Source organism: Talpa occidentalis, unplaced genomic scaffold (assembly GCF_014898055.3).
Source record: "Talpa occidentalis isolate TD23 unplaced genomic scaffold, MPIMG_talOcc4v2.1 talOcc4.12, whole genome shotgun sequence".
Taxonomy (NCBI): domain Eukaryota; kingdom Metazoa; phylum Chordata; class Mammalia; order Eulipotyphla; family Talpidae; genus Talpa; species Talpa occidentalis.
In genome coordinates, this window is record NW_023601212.1 from 37428735 (window position 1) to 37449496 (window position 20762).

The 20762-nt window shown below is 37.8% G+C and overlaps 1 protein-coding gene across 3 annotated transcripts in view; it reads left to right on the top strand.

Annotated features, from left to right (window-relative positions):
* MMP20 (matrix metallopeptidase 20) overlaps positions 1 to 20553 on the top strand; it is a 46224-nt gene extending 25671 nt beyond the window's left edge. For all 3 annotated transcript variants that reach the window (XM_037504356.2, XM_054693247.1, XM_054693248.1), the window contains exons 7-10: positions 5501 to 5637; positions 6487 to 6643; positions 19037 to 19140; positions 20174 to 20553. In XM_037504356.2, the coding sequence (XP_037360253.1) occupies positions 5501 to 5637; positions 6487 to 6643; positions 19037 to 19140; positions 20174 to 20274 (499 nt within the window). In that variant the 3' untranslated portion in view covers positions 20275 to 20553. The remainder of the gene's footprint in view (positions 1 to 5500; positions 5638 to 6486; positions 6644 to 19036; positions 19141 to 20173) is intronic.
* The last annotated feature ends 209 nt before the right edge of the window (positions 20554 to 20762 follow it).

A 20762-nucleotide genomic window follows, 5' to 3' on the forward strand; every position in this document is an offset into this window, starting at 1 on the left:
TGGATTCTTTTGGAGTCAGTGACACTTTACACAAGTGATGGGTGGTGTTGATTCCTACTTTATGTATACAGCATATATGTTATGTCACTATGGTGTTTAAAACATGGTTTCTAAAGTTTGCCACTACTGACATTTCAAGCCAGATGAGTCTGTGTTGTGGGGGCAATTCTGTGCTTTGTAAGATGATTACCAGTGTCCTTGGCCTACTGAAATCCAAGTTCTGACTGCCGGCCATTGTCTACTGTCCCCCAACACAAAATCACTCGATTCAGAATGACTACCTCAAGTTACTCCTCATAGTCCCCACAAGGTCCTAAATAGAGATTCATTTCATAAATAAATTTCATAAGGAATTTAAGATGCTCTATCCATAAGAATGCTCCAAAAGCTCATTTTTTTATTTAAATATTTTATTTTATATAATTCTTACATCTTTTTTCATCTTTGCAGAATGTATGCGTTTTCATTTTGGTTATATTCCCCATACAATTGCACCTCCCCCCTTATTTTGACTCAAGTCCTTCCTTTCCCTGCCCCCCCCCCCCCCCCCCCCGTAGTGTGTCTCTGGGTTATAGTTGCTTGTTGATTTTGATTTTTACTTTGTATTGATTAGTCTTTTTCCTGGTCTTTTATTTAGGTTTTCTAAATTCCTGCTATGAGTGAGACCATCCAGTATTTTTCTTTTTGTTTCTGACTTATTTCGCTGAGCATGATCCCTTCTAGCTCCATCCATGTTGCGTGCAACTGCATGTGTTTATCTTTTTTGATTGCTGAGTAATATTCCATTGTGTATGTGTACCACATCTTCTTGATCCAGTCATCTATTTTTGGGCATTTGGGAGAATGGCACATATTAAAAAAACTAGCAACAACAAATGTTGGCGAGTTGTGGAGAAAAAGGAATTCTCCTGCACTGCTGGTGGGAGTGCAAACTGGTCCAATCAATATGGAGAGCTGTGTGAAGATTTCTTGAATTACTAAACATAGAGCTTCCATATGATCCAGCAACTTCACTCCTAGGTATTTACCCAAATGACACAGAAACAGTAATTCCAAAGGGCACCTGTACCCCTATGTTTATAGCAGCACTATTTACAATTGCTAAGCTATGGAAGCAACCCAAAAGTTCATTTTTGACTGTCTGCACTCTTAATCACTTACATTGAGTCATTCAGGACATCAGTGTCCTGGCACTTGAAGTAAAAGCTAGTGTTAATTTTACCTAGACTTACTTGTTGATTGTTAAATGAGAAATGAAAGAAAATAAATCCCAGCTTCATCGTGCCTGAGGAAGAAACAGCTGGAAGTAGCTGTAGCTCATCAGAGAAAATGCAGGTAGAGTCAAATTACAGGAAGGGTGTCTGCTCCTCCTCTGCCCACTTTTCTCACTTCACCCACCACTCAAAACTCCCTGAACCGCACACTTTGTGCCTTAGTAGACATATAGATCAGGGACTTGGACAGAGTCGGCACTCAGAACTGTGTATTGTATTGAGTCAGTTGGAAAACACTCGCATTTTAGATTTCTCATCAAGTTCCCAATTAATCCATTGTATCTGCCCTCTTGATCAAAAATCAGACTACAGATTATTGACATGATATGTTTATCTATTTCATTACCTGATTCTTCTGGACACTCAGACGTGTGCTCATTGTTTGGTGGTGGGGACAAAATGAATTAGTTCTTCTTGCCTTCAGAAAAGGCCAGGTCTGAGTGGCAAAATGTTGTGTCAGGAGTCCCTGAAAGGCTGAGAGGGCATCGGTGAAACTGAGGGATGAGGGGAGGGGAGAGATGAGGTAGATGAGGTAGTGAGGAGACACTGACACTTGATGAGGTGCAAGTAACTCCTGCTGAGGGTCTCAGTGGGTCTTTATTTATACATTAAGGCAAGCGGTGACATTACATCATCATAAGCATTGAAGCAAAACAAAGACAATCATTACATATTTTCTCATGAACATATAGAGACCCTCTTGGTCTCATACCAAAAGGGCACTTCTTTGATCACCTTAAGAAAAACATCAGGGACAATTAGTTTTCTTGGTACAACTCATTTCCCAGCATGATCAGTTATCTAAGACAGCACAATATTCAGTAACAATTAATCATCCTATTAAACTTAGCTAATTTCAGAGTGAGCGTGAAAGTCCTATCCTATATTCTGTTACTAAAATCAACCGATCTCCCTAGCACACAAATAATCTAGCTAATTTATCAAATACTTCAAAGGGGCCTAAAGTAACTCATCAAATATATTTTAATTCTGTAGAAATCTAACTCTTAACTGGAAATACCTAACGTCCACACAGCCTGCAAACTATTGACCTTTTGCATACACCAGGAAATGTACTGCTGCCAAAAACACATACCCCTTGGGTTAGGCTATGGTTTCCAAGCACAGTTGGTTCAGGGCAGCTTGTTCTCCATAGTTCTTAGGGTCAAAACAATTCTTTCCTAACTATACCTTAGCAATTTTACTTTCTTTTGTAGCAGTTCAAGTGTAAGAACAACAGGCCAATTAACACCTTGGTCTGAATTAGGTTTTCACAAGCCAATTTATAACTAACTTACTTTTGCATTGACCAAGAACAAACAGGAGAATATTAGTAGGCGTTTCTGTGGAAACTCCCTTATTCAGATCTTCTGGGAAGTGCAGAACCCCCCTCTTCTCAGGAGTCTCCCCCAATGTCTGGACCTTGTCAAGAGACAGCATGAGTGGCGCCGCCTACAGCAGGGTATGTGAAGAAAATCAAGATAGCGGGAGTCTAATCTGCCTCTGTCTTTGGGCCTGCATCCTTTCTGGGCCTCTGGTTTTCATCCATTAATATAAGTATTCCTAATATAATAGCTACATAATATAAGTAAGACTGTGATGTGTGGGACCCGAGGGAAGGCAATTGTAGGGCTTCGACAGACAACAAGCTTGCTCGGTTCTTGATGGCAGTAGATGAAAACACAGGTCATGAAGCCCAGATGTGGGCCAGGAACAAGATTTTATTATGTCAACAAGTGATACACAAGTAACAATGATAGTATCTCTCTGGCTGGCCTAGAGGGAGCAGCCCAGCCCAGTGGCTCAGGAGGTGGCAGCCCCATCCTGGACCTGGTCTTGGCAGACTCCTTGGGCCCCCTGGAGCCTCTCCCTGTGCCTCTCATTCCTGGCAGCAGCAGCAGCAAAGGCAGCAATAGCAGTGGCAGTAGCAACAGTGGCAGCATCCAGCAGTGGCAACCCCCCAGGCTCTAGCTGCAGCAGTGGCCCTAGCCCATCAGTGGATCACCCCCACCCCAGGAACCTTATTAGCTTTTATATGATTTATAGATAAAGGCAGCGTAGAGCCAGGTTTAGGCCTAGTTTACAGAACTATGTTTTTGTGTATGCAAACTATTCATCAAGGTTTCATATTATTTACTGCTCTTTGTACATGCAGACTATATCTCAAGGCTAAATGTTATCTACTAGGCTAGCTGTGCTGTAAAGTAACAGCAGAAAAACAGACTGAGAAACTTTGAAAAAGCTATGTTTTTTTCAATGCCCTACAGCAATGTACCCTAAATGGACTCCTGCCACCCTGTGTATTATCTATGTGGGTATCAAATTAGTGGATAGTTAAGGTCTAAGAAAATAATAATTTTTATAATTACAAAATATGTTCTAATGCACTTTCATGTACATTATCTCCTTTGATCCTCCTAGAGATCTCATGAGATAGCCCAAGTATTATTACCATTTATTACCTAAATGATAGCATTTAGGAAATGAGACACTGAGGCTTGTGGTGCTGGTGTTTCTTCTAAAACACAATGTACTTCTTCTGCGTCTTGATGCCCCTCAGTGAACATAAAGAAATCTTCCTCTCCTCTCAATATAGCTCTCATTTAGATTTCATCCTCACCGTAAATGGCCTCATCTAGGACACCTTTGCTAAACCCCAAAACACCATGGGGTTTCCCTCCTGTTTGTTTCCATAGCATCCTGAAATTAATTCTTTGTACCACCGATCACTCTGAATTATAATAACCTAATTGCTTACCCATCTCTACTACTAGGCTGAAAGTTTTGTAAGAGCAGGTCTTACCCGGCATTTTATCCTTGATGTTCATTACAGCACCAGGTGATCTTTGTTAAATTAACTAAACAGGAAAATTCAGCATGACATTTGAGGACTTCCTAAACTAATTACACAGAAAATTAAGTGTCCTGACACTTAATTGGTTTCTCTGTCCACAAAATAAAATTATGTATTGATTCTAACTTCCCATGAGCCAAGTAAGCTTCATATTTTATAAAATGAATTTTATTTCCAAAATTAAAGATGGACCACCACGAAAGTCATCAACCCAGTGCCCTCAGGTACACTGTCACAATTTTTTTTTAAATAACATTTTCTATGTGGATAGATGAATTGCTGCACAGTAAGTTAATTTGTCTGTACAGATTTTTTGTGAATTGGCCATAAATTTCAAAGATACAGACACTTTCAAAAGAGAAACAAATAGGTAACATGATAATTAATCATTGTTAGTATTTCCATTATTTTTACTCAAAACAATCAGCATCTCCCAATCATAAAGTTTTGGTTTATTTATGTAATATTCATAATGTTTACCTGGATCATATTTATCTTTATGAAATTTTAATTTTTTAAAGATTTATTTATTTATGCATAGAAGAACAGGGGTGTAGGCCAGAGGTGCAGTGGGGTCAGAAGATTCACAGAGACAGAGTGGGGAACAGAATAGGCAGATCTACTGAAATACACTGCTAAGGGGAGCAGCGGGCAAGATAGGAGAGGTCTACTGCACTGTATGTTGGTTATGCTCCCTGGCTGGCCTTTGTGCTGATAGCACCGAGACTTAACCCCTAAGCCACTAGAGAGGCCCCTGAAATTTTAATTTTTTAGAGATTGGAATAGGAAAGGGAAATTTATATAAAGTGATATTTAGAGTAGGAGGCATACAGCTTAAATATGTCAAACCTTGCTACTTCCTTGCTATCTCCTTTCATTTTTGACCATTCACAAATAAATTTAGGAAGGAGGATTACAAAAATACTAAGAGAACAAAAGGGAGAAGAAATATTTTACTAAAATTAAAAAAAAAATGTGTTCTTAAAAAACGTCAAAGACAAGAGGCATTTAGGAGTTATCTCTGAAGAGCTGTTTGTAGTAACTTTTTTTTTTTTTTTAAAGATTTATTTATTTATTTATACAAGCACTGGGTACAGTCAGAAGCACAGGAGGATGAGAGAATTCACCAGAGCCAGAGCGGAGAACAGAACAGGCAGACTGCTGAGGGGAGCAGCAGGCGGCAGGAGAGGTCTGCGGCCATGTGGGACCCTCGCTTGTGGCCAGGGATCAAACCGGCGCTGCAGAGGCTGTGGGCAGCTTTGCAACCCAGCTCTCAACCGCTGAGCCACTGGGGAGGCCCTGTAGTAACTTTCAATCTCTATTCAATTTAAGATCAACCCCTGAATTTGATTTCTCTTGATATGCCCAATAGGATTTTCTGGCGTCGGCAGGTTCACTTGCCAGCAGGGATCCGGCCCAGCACCATCACCAGCTCCTTCCCCCAGCTTATGTCCAATGTGGATGCAGCTTATGAAGTGGCTGAGCGGGGCACTGCTTACTTTTTCAAAGGTACCCTCTGATCCCTCAAAGACAAAACAAGAGGGTTCAGTACCCTTGTGATGAGAACATCCAGCATATCAGCATTTCTTCTGTAATCAGGGAGTGTGTTTCTGTCACTCCCTCTCCTCAGGTTGGATAGGAAATATCATTCACCATCTTGTAAGAAAGACAGGAATGACAATGACTTTCATTCTGTACTCTGAGCAAGTCTTTAGCATAATGAGTCACCATGCCATGTGACAGAACCAGGAAACAGAAAGCTGGTCCCTGCTCTAGGCACAATGGCATTTCTACTGATACAGTAGAAATCTACTGTAAATTTCTAATACACAAAGCCAACATTAAACCCAGTGTGTGAGAGCAGTATTATTGCTCAGTATCTTTGTAAAATAACCATAGTACTATCATTCTTGAAAATGTGAAAGTGGTGAGCCAATGATAATTATCTAGTAAGTGGTAACTATCAGTTATTTATCTTATATTTTCTTGAGGCTAAAAAGGATCAAAGACAAGTACCAATTTAAGTAAGCGTCACAATGTTTGCATGTCACTTGTTCCTTTCCCATATTGATACATGAGGCTTAAATGATATTATAAATGGAACGTATCTTGGAAAAAATTAGTATGCTAAATTTAAGACACATTTGTATCAATATTATTGCTTTCTCAATACTTCATTAGGGCCATTTGGCTCCAGGGCAAGATTTAAGTCTTTTACTGATTTGAATAGTTAGAGGCGCTCTTATCTCCTATACAGTTGTCACCATGGCAGACATCTCATAAACTAGGCCCATTTATGATCCTCATGAGTAAAGTCCATACCTACGAGTTTTTGTGAACTTTGATTTCTGTTTTCAGGCCCCCACTACTGGATAACAAGAGGATTCCAAATGCAAGGTCCTCCCCGGACTATTTATGACTTCGGCTTCCCCAGGTATGTGCAGCGAATAGATGCTGCGGTCTATCTCAAGGATGCACAGAAGACTCTTTTCTTCGTGGGAGATGAATACTACAGGTATGGCTTTTCTCCTTTTGATAGTCCAAATATATTCAGCAGGAAGGAAAAAACTTCTGACAGAAAAGAACACAAAGGTTTGCAGTAGGCAGACTTTAGCATTCTTGGCCACTAGAGTGTCAATCACTGATGGCTAATGCTGTCTTCAAGATACAGAACCATGCAAACGAGAAGCAGCACATCCATGCAAGAAATCCATTGTTAAGTCTCTAGGACACTGATCATCCCCATCTTTTAGTGCACTCACTCACAGACGCCAAATAGCCTAAAAGAGCAGATATAGTCTCACCAAGTACAGGACTACCCACTGGAAGTGTCTAAGGGAAGTGTGTAAAAATGTTTCAGAATACTCACAATTTTTTTATGCAAAATGAATGTGGTCTTGACTATGGGGTTCTTTGAAGGAAAGTTCTGCTGAAAGGTAAATTCCTTACTGCTAAGTCCTTTTATCCATCCTAGAACCTGAAGATTCTTCCTATCTTAAGTAGATCATATGGAATTTCATGCTTCTCTTGCTTATTATTATCATAAGTATATCTGAATAAGGGTCTGTCAGAGATCATATCTCATCCCACCTACTGGTTTTCTGTTTTTAAATGATTCATGCTGAAAAGTGGGTGCAGCTCTTTACCAAGTTCTGTCTCTAAACTCACCCTCCCCTATCCCCATGGCCTTGTTTGGTGTTCTAAACTTTAAAAGAGAGAAGCAAAAGCAAATTCTAAGCAGGTGACTATGCTTAACACTTTAGGTCTGTGATAGGGCATGATGGAAGCAGGAAAGCACACAACTTTGATGTCCAAGGGTTTTCATTTTAGTTTATGTCTCCTGTTTATATCACCTATTTTATAGTCAACTCTGTGGCATAAAAGAAAATTATAAATAAATATTTGTCATCTTCTTTCACCTGACTGAAAATAACTTCCCCAATTTGATGCTAACAAAATAATACAATTGGAGCACAGATATATTGCATGAAGAAGAAAATTTATGCTATCAAAAAGAATGCAAACAAATGTGGCCATACTGTCTCTTCTGGGCTGCCACTAGGAGCATTACTCAAAGTATCATGTCCAGGCATGACATGGTGTCATGTCCAGTCCACCATTTAAACCACTAAGTTAGTTATTTTTCTTCATTTATTAAACCCCTGATATCTCCTGGGCAGATTCTCCAAAGTCTGTCTTTAAGATAAGGTGGCTATAATCAATTCCTGACTTCTGGAAGATAGACCTTGAGAAATCATTTCCCTGTCCCACTGTGCACTTTCAGAGAGTGAGATAGAGAACTACATGTGTGCTCATGTGTGGTGACATGGGGGGCATTTATGTCATGATTATCCAATTAATTGTCAAAGTGTTCTTAAAGCCTCATCCTCATTGGGAGACTATCCACCTTATGATTATTTCTCTCAACATTTCTCTAGTCTTTGTACTAATCTATCACTCACCAACACCCACAGTAAAACATACACGTCCAATCAGGTAGCATTGAGACAGCTACAGCTAACATAGGAATCTCAGTGAAGGTTTAAATGATTGGGGAAGGAGAGAGTCTCTGATTTTAATGGTGCTTGTTGACCCCTGAGGAAATAACCTTTATAACTGTGTCTATTACAAAAAACTTTAGTAATCTACATAAAACAGACTCATTATATAGTTTGTCTAGGCCATTATCTCAAATGCTAAAGAGTTTATTTTGCTGGTGTGGGAGGAAAACCATAGTAGGCATTTTTAACATGAACCTTCCAGGTGATTGAGAGTATTAAGTGGTGTAATGCATATAGACACTTAGCACAGTGACACAGGGTAACTGTTTCATAGTAGGGACTACCTAGTAACGAGCAAACAGACTCTTTAAAAGCTGTGATAATTAACACATGATTGCTTAGAACTTAATATTTCTCTGAGCTCAAGCCAAAGAACTGATCAAAAGGAATTTCATTTTTAAGTACTGAAAAACTCTGGCATTGAACTGAAATTTTTTTCCTTTAATTATTTTTTGAATTTTTTTTACATTGTTGTTCATATCTATACAGTATTTGATTTCTCCCTCAGGTGTAGTCCCGTAAATATCCTACCACTACATCACCTATGAACCATCATGGTCCTTTGTGTTCTTCCCCACCCCTGTTTTGATGGCTTTTCCTCCTCCTCCCCTATTTTAAGCCTCAGATCTATAGTTGACTACAGGTTTTTTATTTTTTTGACCCTATTGAACTGAAATTATTGCCTTTAGCAAAAAAGAGACAATCCTTTCAGCAAGTCTTTCACTTTGCACACTCCAACAAACACAGAGGTTTGTACACTAAGGAATCAGATGAACAATGCTGACCTCAAAAGTTCAGAAAAGCTGCTGTAACAACTCCACTAATAACTTTCCCCAATTCCACACATTGTATTCAGCAGAACCTCTATGACATCTTATTGTCATATGAAGACGCATATCAGTTAGAAATTGCACCCAGATCCTAGTAACAGAGACCCAAAAGTAATTCTGACTTAAACATGTAAGGTTAGTTTTCCTCGTATATGTGAATGTCTGGAGTTTAACAGATTTAAGGGCTGGTGTGGTGGTCTATGGTCTTCTGGGAACCCAAGTTCCTTCTAATGTTTGGCTCTGCTATTCTTTACACATGGCTTTCACTTTAAGTGGTTGCCTCAAGAATCAAGGTGGGCAATGGAGCATCAGTCATTACATCCGTGTTCTAAACAGGAAGAAGGAGGGAGAAGGGAGGAAAGGGCAAAGTCAACCGATGACGTTTCATAGGTAAAGCACATGACCACACTCAAATACTGGAGGCCACAGCCTCTAATTGTGGCCCAAGAATTGTACTCCATTGCCATCCATTGACAGTTGTTAGCACACACATCTCCAATCATTCCTTGGGTTATTCTTGGTCCTAATGCTAGCTTAGTCCATGACATAACTAATGTACCAACAGAAGAAAAATCTCAGTATGCTTGCTGTCAGAGATATTATCCTTGAACTCTTGGGGCCAGTTTTAGTGAATGAAGTGCAGTGAGAAAACTATTGAACTTCTTTCACTGAGGACTGAGGGTGGTTTAGGCTCTGTTTGTGAGAACTCACATGTCAGTGTAATAGTAGCATATAGGGGAGCAGGACAGAGAACCACAATGTGAGATCAACAGAGGGGTTGAATCATGCTTATGCCATTGCGTCAAATGACATACTGGTGAAACTTTCCAACGAGGGCCACTTCCCCACATGAACATTTATGTTATGCCTTCCCTTCTTTTTAGAAAGCCTAGTGATCCAGTCAGTTTTTCTTTCTTTATATTACATTTACTATCTGTAACAAACTTCTCCCTTTAAGTGTGCTCTTTCACCTACCAATAGCAGAGCAGAGGCCACACCAAGGAGTTTCAGGGGATTAGGGGAGTGCCATTAGCTAGCATTCTTTGAGATGGTTGAGGTTTTCAGTTTATATAAAGTGACTTGAATCTACAGTTCCAATCCTCTCTAGACAGATAAAAGACTTGATGCCAACTAGGACACAACTTCCACATTGTTTCCTTCCTCAATGTCCCTGAAATACTGCAAGTGGCTCTATTTATTTAAGAATTTTATAGCTAGTCACCATAGAGAAATAAATACTAAAAATAGGGAAGATGGGTAGAGTTCAAAATCTTGTTTTTTAATCTTAAATTAAAAAAAAAAACAACAATAGCATAACTGAGCTATCACATTCAACCTATATATATCGCACATAATTATACAGTTAGGACTTTGTTAGGACCTTGCCACTAAAGGCACAGTGTTTGCTGTTTAGGAGTGTGAGCAGAAGCAAGAGAGTGTTAGTCTCACCTCTAGCAGAAATCATCTGACAACCTGAATCACCTTTTTTAGCTTCCTTATCTTTAAAATGGAGACAGAAATGGTATCTACTCTGTAGAGTTGTGAGAATGAAGGAGAAAAATGTAATGTGCCTGTCATATAATAAGTATTCAATACATGTTGGGTGCTATTAATGCCCTTTACAAATCTTACAGTTGAGAGTAAATACACAGATAAATATTTAAGAGCAATCTAAATGTGCCACAAGTGCCCTAATAGAAGATTTTTGGTCAAAACAAAGAGGACGTGGCCATCTCTAGCAAAGTTATCAGGAAAGAATTTTAGAGGAAGCAATGACTGAGCTTCATCATGAGAGTTGAGTAGGCATTTCCCATGCAGGAGGTGGGAGAGCAGGGGGGACTTCCAGGTAGAGAGCAGTTGAAGAAAAGGCACTGATGCGTGAAATAGCTGTGTATATGGGAAAAGCCTCCAGCAGTTCAGTGTGACTAGAAAAGGGCTAAAATGAGAGTGGCAGCCCAAGGATAGCTGGGTGTAGATGATGGACAGCCTAGGCCTTTCTGGAGAGAGTAGTCTATAAAAAAGATGGGCATCTTGAAAAGTCTTAAATAAAGGAGTAAACCCAAAGATTTGCATTATAGAAATATCACTCTGGCAACAGTGTGACTGGATGAGAGAGGACAGACAGGGAAGTCAGAGAAACCGGTTAGGCCAGAAGATTATGGGAAACATTCAGACTGCCCAAAGGGGAGGGGGAATGCTTTTCAAAGATGAAGGCCAAATAAAAGCCTGCCAAGGTAAACAAAAACTGAGAGAATTCATTGTTAGCATACCCACCTTACAAGATATACTGAAAAAGTTCTTTGGTTGAAAGCAATTCACTTGGAATATTCTCAAGAATAGATAACACAAGTCTCAATAAATGTAAAACAATGGAAATTACAGGAAGTAGCATCTCCGATCACAATGACATGAAGCTAGAAATCAACATCAAAGAAAAACTGCAGAGTTCACAAATAAATAGAAATTAAGCAACATATTCTTAACCAGTAAGTCAAGAGGATATCACAAAGAAAATTGGAGAATTCTTAGAGATGAGTGAAAATGAAAAGATTTATAATAACTCACAGATCCCATGAATGCTGTGCTGAAAGGGAAATCTACAGATGTAAAAACACCTGTATTTTTAAAAAAGAGAGATCACAAATTAGTAACTTGTTTGCCGTAAGATACAAATTAATATAAAGCAAGCTGAAAGAAGCAAATAATAAAGATTACAGTGGAAATAAATGAAATAGAATGAAATGAAATAATGAATAAGCAATTTGAGAAAAACATCAGAACTAAAGTTGACAAACTACTAGGTCGACCTTGTAAAAAAAAGAAAAGACTTAAATTACAAAATTCAGAAATGAAAGGGGACATTAAAATCAATCTTATAGAAATAAAATGCATAATAAAGGAACAATTGAATACCAATAAATTAGATAATTTAGATAAAATTGACAAGTTCCTAGAAAGATACAAATGGATGTCTGAATAGACCTATACAAAAAGAAATGGATGTCCGAACAGACCTATACAACTGAAGAAATTGAATTAATAATTAAAACACTCCACAAAGAAAAGTTCAGGCCTACATGGCTGGTGAATTCTACCAAAACATTTAAAGAGAAATTAGTATCAATTTTTTTTTAACTCAAAAAAAATAGAAAAGGAAGGGACACTTTCCAGCTCTTTATATGAGGCCAGCATTACCCGGATCTGAAAATCAGACAAAGAGATCACAAGAAAATAAAACTTCAGACCAGTATATATTGTTAATATGAATGCAAAACCCCCCAAAAAGACTACCAACATAAATAAATAATTATACATCATTACCAAGTGTGATTTTCCAGGGTATAAAAAGTTGGCTTAACATCCAAAATTCAACTAATGTAATGCACCATATCAATGGAATAAAGAAACAAAAGCCATATGATCATCTCAATAGTTGCAGAAAAAACATTTAACAAAATCCAACTCTGTTACATGATAAAAACACTCAGAAAAGTAAAAATAAAAGGAATCTTCCTCAACCTGATAGAAGGTACCTATGAAAAATCCAAGGCTAATAATGTACTCAATGAAATATTGGATGTTTCCCCCCTAAAATCAGGAACAAGTCAAAAGTTCCCACTCTCATCACTACTATTTAAAATGGTATTGGAGGTTTTAGTAAGGACAAGGAAGCAAGAATGATGGATATGCACCATTCTTAAAAAAAAAAAAAAAATGTCCCCAGCCATCTGCGCCTACTGAGGCAGGTGCCCGTCCCCCAGCAGCAACAAGCTTCCTGTCATCCTTTACTCTCTTCTTGTAAGATAATAAAACTGGCACCATCCTTACGAAAAAAAAGTCATCCCAATTGGAAAGAAAGTAAAACTATCTTTATTTGCATGTCAAATAGTTTTTATATTTAAAAAGCCTAAGGAAACTTCTACTAAGATTATTAGAATTAGTAAATAAGTTCAGCAAGTTTGCAGTGTATTAATTTGATATGCAATAATCAGTTGCATTTCTGTACACATCAATGAGCAATATAAAAGGAAACTTAAACAAATAATTCCACTTATAATAGCATCAAAAAAACCCAAAAATTAGAAATACAGTGGAAAACTTGTAGCCTGAAAACTATAAAACATTTTTGAAAGCAATTTAAGATTTAAATGGAAAGACATCATTTTCATGAATTGGAAGCCTTAATATTTTTAAGATGGCAATATTTTCTAAAATTCATCTACATATTCAACACAATACCTACTGGAATACCCCCGGATTCTTTGTAAAACTTTGTAAACTGTTGTTAAAATTCATATGGAAACTGAGAGGACACGCAATAGTCAAAGTATCTTAAAAAAGAAGACTGCAGTTGAAGGACTCAGACTTCTTGATTTCAAAACTAATTACAAAACAACAATAATTAAGACAATGTAATACTAACATAAGACATATAAATGTAATACTAACATAACATAGACATAGTATTACATATAAACATAGTATTACATATAAATGTAATACTAACATAACATAGACATATAAATCAATGAAAATTAACAGTCTAGAAATTAGTCCATTTATCTATGGTCAATTGAATTGTGGGGAGGGGAACTGGGAAATAATAACCAAAAAAGAATGGAGTTTCTTTTTTTGGAGTGATGGCAATATTCTAAAATTGTGCTGATTGTAGTATGATTTTGTAAAATTACTAAAAACTATCAAATTATTAAATAAAAGACAATATTATAGTAATCCTGCCAAAGATGACAACTTTCAGGAGTATCAGGTATATTTGATAGCATTCAAGCAGTAAAACAAACAAAAAAAAAATTATGTATTGGTGATTGAGTAGATAAAGATCACTTCTGTGATAACTAGGTCTTTCACATTTGCCACTTTATTAAGTAGTAAAATTAAAAAGTAACAGAATTCAAGGAAGAAACAGGAGTTCCATTTTGTACATGTGGAGGTTCCCAAGAAAAATGTCCAGAGAGACTTGGAAGCTGCAGAGAGAAACTTGGAATTCATCAAATAATCCAGTGGTGATTGAGGCCATGTGAGAGCATGAGGCTGCCCAGGAAATAACATCCAAGGATAGCATATGATGCTCATTATAGAAGACATGGAAAATACAAAGGGAATGAATTCCTCTGATGGCAACATTTTTTGATACCCATTTAATATTTTCCTTCTATTTGTCTCTAGGGCTTCTCTCCATTTTTAAATACACAATTTTATATAGTGACATTTTCCCACTTAATATTATAGCATAGATTTCTTTTTTCCATGTTACAAATTCTTTGTTTCAGAATCTTCTCATTGCCTCCAAGGCCCCAGTTCCTGACTCCTATCTGGATTGGTACATGGAAGATTCTAGCTCTTCTCTTGTCTTTTTCATTCCTAACCACTCTCTTCCCTGCTCTTCTCTAGTGTAGTTCACAAAAGACCATTTCCCCCATGAAATCCATATGATTCTTTGCTAGAGGTAGATAATTAGCTTAAAGAGGATAGATACCAGATTTCTGTCTCACTAGAAAGGGCTCCTTAGGGAAAATTCCTAGATTCATTCTACATCTATATCTTAGATACCTTATCAAAAGGTCCCCTTTTGCCATCCTACCTCCCAATCTCTTTAAGCATCCATTAGCTGACCCAACACCTGATTCAGTTTTCTATAGGTGGTGAAATGAGTCAGTTTTGCCATTGACAAGTGATAGAAATCCTCATCCTGAAATTATCAGAGATTACTGCTAAATTTAAATTCTAAGTATAAAATTAAACAAAAGAGTGATCAAGTCCTTAAATTACAAAGGTGAAAAATAAAATAATATATCTGAAAACCCACATCAAAATATCATTGTGGGTTTTCTGTGATATCACTAGTGAAGTTTAGCTGTCAACATCAATCTATTTAGTATTTATACACATTAATCAATATTAATAATGAAGCAACTGCCATTCAGGAAATAAACATAGTTACAGGGCCAATCATTTTTATGGAGTATTTAGGTTTCACAAATAAGACCTCGGTGATGAGAAAATGTATGCAATGATTTTAGCAGGTACATAGTATATAGTAGATTCACAATAAAAATTTCTTTCCTTGGGGCCTCCCCGGAGGTGCAGTGGGTTGTGCATAGCACTGTGAAGTTGTCCACACCCTCTGCAGCGAGTGTTAGATTCCCTGCCGGCCAGGGAGATTCCCACATGGTGGGACAGACCTCTCCTGTCTCACCGGCTGCTCCCCTCAGCAGTGTACTTTGATCCTTCTGCCTGTTCTGCTCCCTGCTCTGTCTCTGGTGAATTCTCTCACCCTCCCATGCCTTTGGCCTGTACCCCAGTTCTTGTATAAATAAATAAATAATATTTATTGATGGTTTGTTGGGTGTCAGGAATCATGCCAGGTATTTCTCATATTCTCTCATTTTCCCATCTGCTGTCTCAACAATCTGGATACGTAGGTACTGCAATCTTCATTAACAGTTTGAAAATCATGTTAATCAGAAAGATAAAGTGATTAGACCAATGACACCCAGCTGAAAAGTTGTCCATCTGAGGCTGCATTTCAGGTCCTCTTAATTTAAACCCAGAAGCACTACTCATTGACCACATACAGTCAACTTCATTCTCTGCACCAATTTTTGTATATCTACTGCTTGTCAAAATACCCATGCCCATCAATCTCATCTTGTCATATAATTTCCTTTTCTTACACCCTCAGTAAAATCCTAAACATACCACTAAACATCCTTGATCATAATCCCTTTTTTGACGTGTACTCTGTACTTTTGACTTGTACCTCCCACGTTCTCTAGACTACCCTCTCCACCTCTTCTCCACCTTTGCCTCCTAATACACAATGTTATCTTGATGAAGGATGTTTAAAGATTAGGTTAAGATTAAACTCGATGACTCAGGATCCCAGATCAAGCCACAGAGTTCACTCAACTCCATACATCAGACTCAATGGTTTTTGGGGCCAAAATAAACTTCAAAGTCTTGTGTCTTGGATTTGCCCTGGGTATCTACATGTGTGAGGTACCTCGTGTGTGTGTGTGTGTGTGTGTGTGTGTGTGTGTGTGTGTGTGTGAGAGAGAGAGAGAGAGAAAACTGTCTCTTAATCCTAACTAATGACCATTATTTTCCAGTCAAGGAAACTGGGGCTCAGAACACATTCCCCTGACCACAGAGCCAGCAGATAGCTGTCAGAACTCAAGCCAGCACCATCTGACGGTACACATTGTGCTCTGTGCTCTCCAACAGAAATCCCCAAATCTCTTTCCACAAACTAAGCACTAGGCCATCACAAGGTTTTCTCCAGAACACAGTGAAATAAGAATGACACAATATTATAAACACAAGGGGCTGTACAGCAGTACAACAGTACAGGCAGTACAGCAATACATTCTTGGCAAGAACCTTCTGTTATTCTGAGATTTTATCTGCTTTTCAGTGTTAAAGTTTCTCTTCTTTGTAAAATGATAATAAAAATAGGTGGTAATTTTTTTGATGGCTCGATAGTAATATTACTGGACAAAATGAAAAGTACATGTTAATTATAAAGGCCCTATCTACCTAATGTCCTCTTAAATTAAACATTAATATGTTGCCAGCTAGCTCCTAAATGAAATAGCTTGTTAAGAATAATACTCTTTGGAAAGAGCTATAGGATTAGAGGTGACTGGCAGGAAGGGAAAGAGACCTAAATATTGAAATGGTAGAAGGGATGCCAAGGATTTTGTCTAAGTGTGGTTTTTTGTAACATTGCATTAAACATTACATAGGTTTTAGAAGGACATCACTAGAAATTAACATCTGTATCTAATACATTACGTTCACTACTAAAAGTCCAATTCCATTCTTTACCATACAACTGACCTCTTTTACTGGATTGCCTAGGCTTTTACAAGTCTGATTGAGAATTATAATTTTCTGAGGGATGTTGCATCTCTAATTTATGTAATTTTATTTATATACAACATATTATCTCCATTATCCTCCAGATAGGTTTATGTAAGATTTGAGATGTGAACTCTGCAGACAGAAAAAAGAGGGAAAGTTTTTTTTTTTCAGATTGTACTATTGGATTAATCATTATTTTCCCTTCAAGATTTATTCTTCTGTTACTTTAACTATTTTTATATTCTCAAGAAAAATGTTCTTTGCTGTGTTCTTTCCAGACTTTTCCATTCAATTCAAGCATGACATAAACACATTTTAACGTGTAATAGGTCTGCCTGCAAATATTCACTAGTCATTCATTTGTTAAAAACTGAGAACACATTTTGCCGTGGAAAAAAGTGTAAATGGTGATTAAGTTCTACACTCATAAATGTGTCTTTGACATACACAGAGGTAAAGCATAGATCCAGCTATAAGTGCTCAGCTTCGATCTTCTATTCAGAGCACATGGAAGAAGATGAAGATGTGAAAGGCGTTCCAGCTGTTCCCTGAGGATGGGGTCAGCATCAGGCAAAAAAGTCAATAGATCACCCTCTGTAGCCTCCTCCACCATATTTCCCTGTATCTACAGATACACCAAATGCCTCTTTGTACTTTTTTTTGCAGTCCACTCCCCAAATATTTTAAGCTTAAGAATTACCTCCTCCCTCTCTCTAATCAAAGCTTCCATTTCCTCTAGTTCTACAATAGTCTTAGGTAAGTGAGAAAAGAAAAGCAGCCCAGTGGACAAAAATTAATAGGTGAACAACCTGCATTTCTGTCTTTAATAAAGGGCTCTAGATTTCAGACACTGAAACAGTGGTCAAAGGAAATGGAGACCCCAGGATCAGTGCACTGGACTTTTCTCTCCTCTAGTTTTTTCTTAGCTCCTCTCCCCATATTTTGTAGTCAGTAAGAATAGAATGAGGGTACTGGTTCTTCTGATGACCAGGCAATATAGGATATCATTTTCACTTGTGCTATAGTCACTCATATAGCTTGGTTTTCCAAGCTTGGTTTTCCAGATAGCTTGCATTCTAGAAGATTCTAATGGTTCTCCTGCAAATGTACTGCGGAGAGTTAGTGCTCTCTTATGTTCAACCCTCCATAAAGTGATTCAAACATTTTAGCCTGGCTTTTCTCCCAGTCTTCACTCCCTGCTCAATATGGTGGATCTGTCCCCTGGCCTGTGTAGTCAGCCACATGAGGGGCATATCTCAGGAGAATGTGCCTTTGACCTGCTACCACAGGAAACCACCTGGTGGCCCAGGCACCAGTAGAAACTGTTTGACCTTTTGTGGGAAAAAAATGTCCACCCGGGGTATGTCCCCACTGGGAACTCTGTCCTACTCAGAAGGGAATTTCTCACATTTTAAATGACATCTTCTGGAAGAGATGAGTCTGCTCTCCCTGCATGCTGAACTCGTACATGTCATATGACTTATGCAAACCACAAAATTTCAAAGAGACATACTAACCAATCTTCAACGTTATCTTTGAATGATGCTTGCTGATCCAGAACAAGCATCATTGAACAATTATCCTAATCTACTATTTGGTCAGTCATATAATCTCTTCAGGAAACAAAAACAATTTAATTCAATTAAATCGACTTAAAAATAGGAGTTTCAGTTAGTCTTCTTACCTTTATTTGTTGGCCATTCATACATTTGTTTATTCATTCACTTCATTTGTTTGACCTCTTCATATGCGTGTACAGAAAATTGCCCATGAATAAAGGCCCCTTTGAAGGGCTTTTAGCTATTTGGTAAGTAAGGAAATTCATATATGTGGGATGAGAGAGAAAGAAAGAGAGATTACAAGACACAAAAGTATATAAAGCACGAGTAGAGTTCCTTTTGAAAGACAGTGTATAATTTTTTATTATAGGGATGCATTGCTACAACATATAGAATGACTGATTCTAAGCAAACTATTTAGGAGTTTTTTTAAAGAGCTTGTTTAGAGCAAGTGGCCCCCAAACCGGGTGTTAGAATCTCAGAAACCTAAGAAAGTAGTGAAGTAGTGATCGAATGTGTGCGTGTGTGTGTGCATCCACGCGTAATATTATTCATAAAATAATATTTCTTCCAGCTATGATGAACGAAAAAGGAAAATGGAAAAAGACTATCCAAAATATACCGAAGAGGAATTTTCTGGAGTAAATGGTCAAATAGATGCCGCTGTAGAATTAAATGGTGAGTGGTTCCACAGAAAACTGTTTTTGTGGAAGTTGTAAAAGGAGGCTGGGCTCTGCTTTAACACAACAGAAAGGGGGGTTTCAAATGGGGGTCCTTGATTCTCATTTTGGGTCCTGAATCCTTTATAAATGTAGCTAACCAGATTCACCACTAGAGCAACTGTAAATGCTCTACCATTGTAGTTTCCCTTTGCAAAAGAAAAATTTTAAATATAGCTTTAGTCTACTCGTCATCTACAACATTACGTTCACCCAGACCAGAATTGCCTTTTTCATCTTTAAAATGCACAGTCTCTCCACCTTGCCAGTGACTTTCCTCACTCTATCACCCAACTCCTGATATTTAACAAACAGTTGGGGAAGTTGAACTGAATTGATGTGAGGTGAAACATTTCACTGACTATTTTGGATCCATCAACACAATTTTCCTGAGCATGTAACACAGAATTGGACAGTACATAGAAATGCTAAGACAGTTCCAGATACAGTACCTGCTCTTGTGAGATGGATAATATCTTTGGGAAATAACCATCCATCCAACACAGATGAAATTTCTAGACAATACAATAATCTGTAATTTAGCACTGAATTGTATGGTGGTGGTCACAATAATGGCAAGAGGTATTTTGAGGGGAAAAAAAAAAAGATCAGAACCATCATCTATAGTTGGAGGTTTGATGATGGGACTTCAATTGCATGTTAAAGAACAGCTAGAGATTTGACCAGGGAAAGCAAAGGGCAGGGGATTTCCTGGAGGGAAATAACTGAGCAGAAGCACAGAATATAACTGACTGTCAATAACCCCAAGAAGCAGTATAGAACAGAAAGAAAGATAAGCAACAATTAATTGAGGAATTAGCGGTGTTGAGTGCTAGGGCTCAGTGGGGAGCAGTGCCGAGGACTAATTGCCACCTAATTAAATCCCCAGCATTCTTTGGTGCAACCTCAAGAAAGTTAGGATAAGAAATCCTCCTATTTATGAATTTGCACATCATTTTCAGTAACCACGATTTCAACTTTGTCTCTTTTAGGCTACATTTACTTCTTTTCAGGACCCAAAGCCTACAAATATGATACGGAGAAGGAAGATGTGGTCAGTGTGGTGAAATCTAGTTCCTGGGTTGGTTGCTAAATAGAAACGTCTAGTCTTACCTGAGGAATGAAGATGACTGCAAGCAGCCCATAACTGGATCTTAAGGATGAAAGCAGAATGTAGAACAGGGATCTTTCCTGTGGCCTTTGGGAAAGTTTCTAAGGGCAATTTAAAATTCATTGAAAATAATCAAGTTTATAATTTTTTTCATAGTTGTGGATTCAGAGTTTTAATCCAAATGGGAAATTCCTGTTTGGTCAGGTTTATACAAAATCAGAATCAATACAATACGCTCTTCAGATAAACACTCGTTTTTTTTTTTTCTAACCATACTGAATCAAATGGAAAATTTGGTTTTATTTCCAGGAAGAAACTTACTTGTGGATTCTCTTACACAATTCTTTTAATAGGATGCCATTACCGAACAAATTATAATTATTCTTTATAAGCAGTGGCTTGTAAATAAAAGTCTCCTTAATATTTGCTATCATAAATATAAATATATCCATCTTTAGTTTAAGCATATC